The following is a 6,000-nucleotide window of genomic DNA, read 5'->3' on the forward strand; positions in this document are numbered from 1 at the left end:
TTTACATGCCACCGGCACGAGGGCCAGTCAGGCGGTACTGGCAACGGCCACACTCGAAATGGTGTATTTTACGTGCCACCTGCACAGGAGCCAGTCCAGCAGCACTGGCAACGATCTCGCTCGAATGTCCCTTCACGTGCCAGGGAGGCAACGTTGGTAACGGTCAACGGCCACGCTCGAAATGGTGTATTTTACGTGTCATTTGCATAGGGACCAGTCTATCGGCACTGGCAACGATCTCATTCGAATGTCTTTTCACGTGCCACTGGCACAAGTGCCAGAGGAATAAAAAGTGTTTAGGACCAAGAATTTAAAAAGAAAATCAGAATTTGATTGAATGAAAGTTATTAAGTTTTACTCTATTTTTCCAAGTGAGACAATATATATTTAAAAACTGTTTGAAGATGTTATTTGGGTTTGTTAAGGAGACAACTTGGGGCCTTCGATTGAAACTTATTTTCCCCATATGTTGTTCATATATCACTGATTCATTTAACAATTTTCTTTTTAAACTAAACACCCGTGATAAATGAGGATAGATGTATATCATTTCTTATTAAGCACTGGGAACACTGAGAGTTCTCTACAACAGAAAATGGTCTTGGGGAGATAATTTAACCTGCATTCAAAACATGTAAATAAGAGTTATCCTTCCTTGATCCATAATTGTTTCAACAACAAAAATGTTCACCAAATACATTAGAAAATAAAAGGAAAATATGTGTACACACGCAAACTCACACTCACGTTGTAACCAATAAAGAAATTGTTCATCAATTATGTTAGAAAATGAACAAAATATATGTGCATACACACACACACATATATGCGTACATTTATTTATGCATACATGCATGCCTATATATATTTTTTCTTTTCATCTAGCGTTTGAATGGCCATGGTTACTGTTTCTCTGCTTCCCAACCACCTTTATGTGTATCAGCTGCCAGTAAAGCTTTTGATATGATTGATCAAGACAACTGTAAGTAGATATTTTATTTTGAGTTTGATAATTAGGGAGCGAATCAATTTAGATGAGATGCAGTTTGGGTTCGTGCCAGGTAAAAGCACTACTGATGCCTTATTTCTAGTGAGACAGTTGCAGGAGAAATACCTAGCTAAGGATAAACCTCTGTACCTGGCTTTCGTTGACATGGAGAAAGCCTTTGACAGGGTCCCCCGATCCCTTATCTGGTGGTCAATGAGGAAACTTGGGATAGAAGAATGGTTAGTGAGAGCTGTGCGAGCCATGTACAGAGATGCTGCCAGTAAGGTGAGGGTTGGAAATGAGTACAGCAATGAATTCCGGGTAGAGGTAGGGGTCCACCAAGGTTCCGTCCTCAGCCCCCTCTTATTTATCATAGTCCTCTAGGCAATCACAGAGGAGTTCAAGACAGGTTGCCCCTGGGAGCTCCTCTATTCTGATGACCTTGTCCTAATTGCAGAGTCACTATCAGAACTAGAGGAGAAGTTTCAGGTGTGGAAGCAAGGTCTAGAATTGAAGGGCCTTAGAGTCAACCTAGCTAAAACCAAAATCCTAATAAGTAGGAAGGTAGATAAAACACAAACCCCTTCAGGTAGATGGCCCTGCTCAGTATGTAGAAAAGGAGTAGGTAGTAACTCTATAAGATGTACCCGGTGCAAGCTATGGACACATAAGAGGTGCAGCAACATCAAAGGCAGGTTAACTAGCAAGTTAGTTTTTGTTTGTGGCAGATGTTCAGGTGCAATAAAGACTGTAAACAAACAGGAAACAACTTCTATCTCATTCCAGGGTGAAAAACTAGAGGTAGTCGATAGCTTCTGCTATCTGGGCGACCAAGTTAGTAGTGGGGGTGGGTGCGATGAAAGTGTAGCTGCTAGAATAAGAATAGCTTGGGCAAAGTTTAGAGAGCTCTTACCCCTGCTGGCGACAAAGGGACTCTCACTCAGAGTAAAAGGCAGACTGTATGACGCATGCGTACGAACAGCCATGCTACATGGCAGTGAAACATGGGCTGTAACTGCTGAGGACATACGTAAGCTCGCAAGGAATGAAGCCAGTATGCTCCGTTGGATGTGTAATGTCAATGTGAATACCCGTCAGAGTGTAAGTATCTTGAGAGAAAAGCTGAACATTAGAAGCATCAGTTGTGGCGTGCAAGAGAGACGATTGCGCTGGTATGGACATGTGGTGAGAATGGATGAGGATAGCTGCGTGAAAAAGTGCCACACCCTAACAGTTGAGGGAACCCGTGGAAGAGGTAGGCCCAGGAAGACCTGGGCTGAGGTGGTGAGGCAAGACCTTCGTACATTGGGCCTCACCGAGGCGATGACTACTGACCGAGACCTTTGGAAATGTGCTGTGCGTGAGAAGACCCGGCAAGCCAAGTAAGATCATTGCCAGTGCCCCTGGACTGGTTCTTGTGCGGGTGGCACATGAGATGCACTATTTTGAGCGTGGCCGTTGCCAGTACCGCCTGACTGGCTCCCGTAGGATTTTCGAGCGAGATCGTTGCCAGTGCCCCTGGACTGGCTTGTGTGGGTGGCACATAAAAGACACCATTTCGAGCGTGGCCGTTTTCGTGCGGGTGACACGTAAAAGCACCCACTCCACTCTCCGAGTGGTTGGCGTTAGGAAGGGCATCCAGCTGTAGAAACTCTGCCAAATCAGACTGGAGCCTGGTGTTGCCATCCGGTTTCACCAGTCCTCAGTCAAATCGTCCAACCCATGCTAGCATGGAAAGCGGATGTTAAACGATGATGATGATGATGATGAAAGCTGGTTTCTGTGCCTGTCCTTACCTGTGGTCATTAATGTTAGGTAATGCATGAAAGAATACAATCACAAATACAAACAGTCAAAATTGGGTTCCTTCAAAGGATCTCAGGAATAATGTTACTTGGCAGGGTGCATAGCCCAGAGGCCAAAGAAATTTCCCCAGGTTGAGTCACAACTTCTCTGCTTTGATAGGTCACAGCTCTGGCACTGTGGATATGTGGTTAGAATGTATCAGGAAAGAATCGCAAGACAGATTCTTCAAGAGAAGCCAACTGGCAGGAGACTAAGGAGTAGACCAAAAGTGAGATGGTTAGATAATGCCCATAGTCTCGGTGGGTTTCATCATCATCATCATCATCATCGTCATCGTTTTACGTCCGCTTTCCATGCTGGCATGGGTTGGACGATTTGACTGAGGACTGGTGAAACCGGATGGCAACACCAGGCTCCAATCTCATTTGGCAGAGTTTCTACAGCTGGATGCCCTTCCTAACGCCATATTTTCTACTTGAAAATTCAGCTGGAAAGTGTCATGAGGGTTGCTTCTGAAAGGACCCTGTGGAGGAGGTACCAGAGGACTCTGCCTTCGTGACACCCCACCATCCTTCCACCAGAAATAGTTGGTGTAGAAGAGAAATAGATGGTTGGATAATTAATGATACTAATGATGATCTTTTTTTTAGAAGTTGCAAATCATAGATTTAAAAGCGAAGATTGATAGGTGAGGTGGTTGCTAGAGAATTGTGTTAGAAATTATTGTTTTATTTAAGTGAAAAAGTTTTTGCTCAGAAATGAAGCAAGGTTATAGATTGTGCAGATTCTTATTTCTTTATTGCCCACAAGGGGCTAAACATAGAGGGGACAAACAAGGACAAAGGGATTAAGTTGATTACATTGACCCCAGTGCGTAACTGGTACTTATTTATCGACCCTGAAAGGATGAAAGGCAAAGTCGATCTTGGTGGAATTTGAACTCGGAACGTAACGGCAGACGAAATATTGCTAAGCATTTCGCCCGGCGTGCTAATGTTTCTGTGTGCAGACATGGCTGTGTGGTTAAGAAGCTCACTTTGCAACCACATGGTTTTAGGTTCAGTCTCACTGCATGGCACCTTTCTCAAATGTCTTCTGCTATAATCTTAGGCTGTCAATGTTTTGTAAGAGAATTTGATAAATGGAAACTGTGTGGAAGCTTACTGTCTGTGTGTTTGTGTTTGTTTTTTTTCTTCCTCCCACCATATGTTGACAGCCAGTGTTGGTTTGTTTATGTCCTCGTAACTTAGTGGTTTAACAAAAAAGATCATCAAAGTAAGTACTGGAGCTAATTTGTTTGACTAAGACCCTTCAAGGTGGTGTCCCAACATGGTTGCAACCCAATGACTGAAACAAATAAAAAATAAAAGACAGTAACTCCTTTTCCTTCTTTTTGTAAGATAAGTACTAGGCCATGCATTTTCAGAGCATGTGTAGCTCCTTATATTGACACTCACTCCCAGTACTTGATTTGTATTTTATTGATCTGAGAAGGACGAAGGGCAAACATAATGTTGATAGGTTTTTAACCCGGATGTAAATAACGTAACAAAATTTCGTTTGCAAAGTATTTGTTTACTTCTGTATTGATTTCACTTTAATAATAAACACCATTTGTTTGGATAGTGTCATGGCCTTCTTTTGTTGGACACTCTGAGCTTTTGGTATTAATACTGCTTTTGTCACTATTAATCATGCCTGCTGGCTTTTTGTGACACCAGTGTCTGAAAAGACACTGAAATTCTATATATTGTTGATAGTGACATTCAGCTGTTATGCTCTTATGTCACTACTGGACGTCCACCACTGAGAAGACTGGGCAAGTTGAAATCCTGTGATCTGGCAGTTCTGGCACTTGGAGCAGACAATTCTCGTCTGCCAACAATATAAATATGAGTGCCTTTATGAGACATCCTCTCAAGGTAAATAAAATAGTATTTGGTGTTCTAACAAAGCGTTCATGTTAAGTTGGCCATAGAGCCTTTTCGTATTAATACTGCTTTTGTTACTATTAATAACACTTTTTGTTTTTATCAAAAGAGTTAATATCCATTCTGGTATTTTCAAATTTCAGCAATTATTGAACAATGTCAAAGAGTCTGCAAGTTAACAAGTAAAAAGCTGAGCGAGTAAGTAGCTTATATATTTATATTTAATATAATGTATGTTACACTTAACATAATATACATTATATTTAATATAATATACATTATTATACTTAATATATAATATATTTATGATCTGAGATTAGTATAAGATATGTCTTATACTAATGGTGTCACAGGGGTGTCATCATTACACATGATATCTCCCAGTAGCTTATTGTAGACCTGGTGGATCTCATCCCTCTCCGTGTCTGATGATGACCAATTTCTTCTAGACAGAGAGGGAGAGAGCGAAAGAGAGAAAGGGAGTGAAGGAGGAAGAAAAAGAGAGAAGAATTGACTTCTTGTATAAAACTGGTATTTTACTGACCTTGAAAAGTCAATACTTATTGGCCACAACACACTACATCACATTACATTATCACTGACACATGTTTCTGCCAACACAACAGCAACTGATCTCTCTACACAACAGATAGAAGAGACATTAACCTTTAAGATACTGAAAGCATTTAACTAACACATTTCTTGTCCCACATTCCTTTCATTAAGTCTTGTGAGTACATTTGGTAGATGGAAACTGAAGGAAGCCTGTCTTTTATATATAGATATATAAATTCTTATAAATCTGATGCTGATTATAGTAGTTCAAATAAAACCAAATGCATTGTGGTTTATTATCCTCTTTGCAAATTGAATCAAAAGTAACAATAAATTCTTTTTATGGATTAATTAATAAACATTTAAATAAAGATAAGTATAGTGAAATAATTGATTCTAAAAATATAAGGGTTGGTTATTGCTTATAGAAGAACCTTTTTGGAATTATATCCTCAATGAACAATGGAAAATTGGATAATTAACTAAGGCAGTAAGCATCCGTATATACACACAAGCGCACACACATACACAAATGAACATACACTCACACAAACTAAAATAGACCATAGACATCCATGTCTTGTAAAATTTTTTCTTTTATTTTTACTATTAATTTATTATTTCATTATTTTCATTATTCATTATTAATCTTTATTTTTATCCTTTATTTTATTTTTATATACTTCATTATTATTATTTTTGTTATTATATTTAAATGAA

At 39.8% G+C, this 6,000-nt stretch overlaps 1 protein-coding gene across 4 annotated transcripts in view; it reads left to right on the forward strand.

Moving 5' to 3' along the window:
- LOC106879187 (serine palmitoyltransferase 1) overlaps positions 1-6,000 on the forward strand; it is a 53,637-nt gene that overhangs the window by 36,502 nt on the left and 11,135 nt on the right. For all 4 annotated transcript variants that reach the window (XM_052969948.2, XM_052969951.2, XM_052969949.2 and 1 more), the window contains exons 10-11: positions 886-982; positions 4,869-4,923. In XM_052969948.2, coding sequence (XP_052825908.1) covers positions 886-982; positions 4,869-4,923 — 152 coding nt within the window. The remainder of the gene's footprint in view (positions 1-885; positions 983-4,868; positions 4,924-6,000) is intronic.

The sequence above is a fragment of the Octopus bimaculoides genome, chromosome 8 (genome assembly GCF_046866305.1).
Source record: "Octopus bimaculoides isolate indiv1 chromosome 8, ASM4686630v1, whole genome shotgun sequence".
NCBI lineage: Eukaryota > Metazoa > Mollusca > Cephalopoda > Octopoda > Octopodidae > Octopus > Octopus bimaculoides.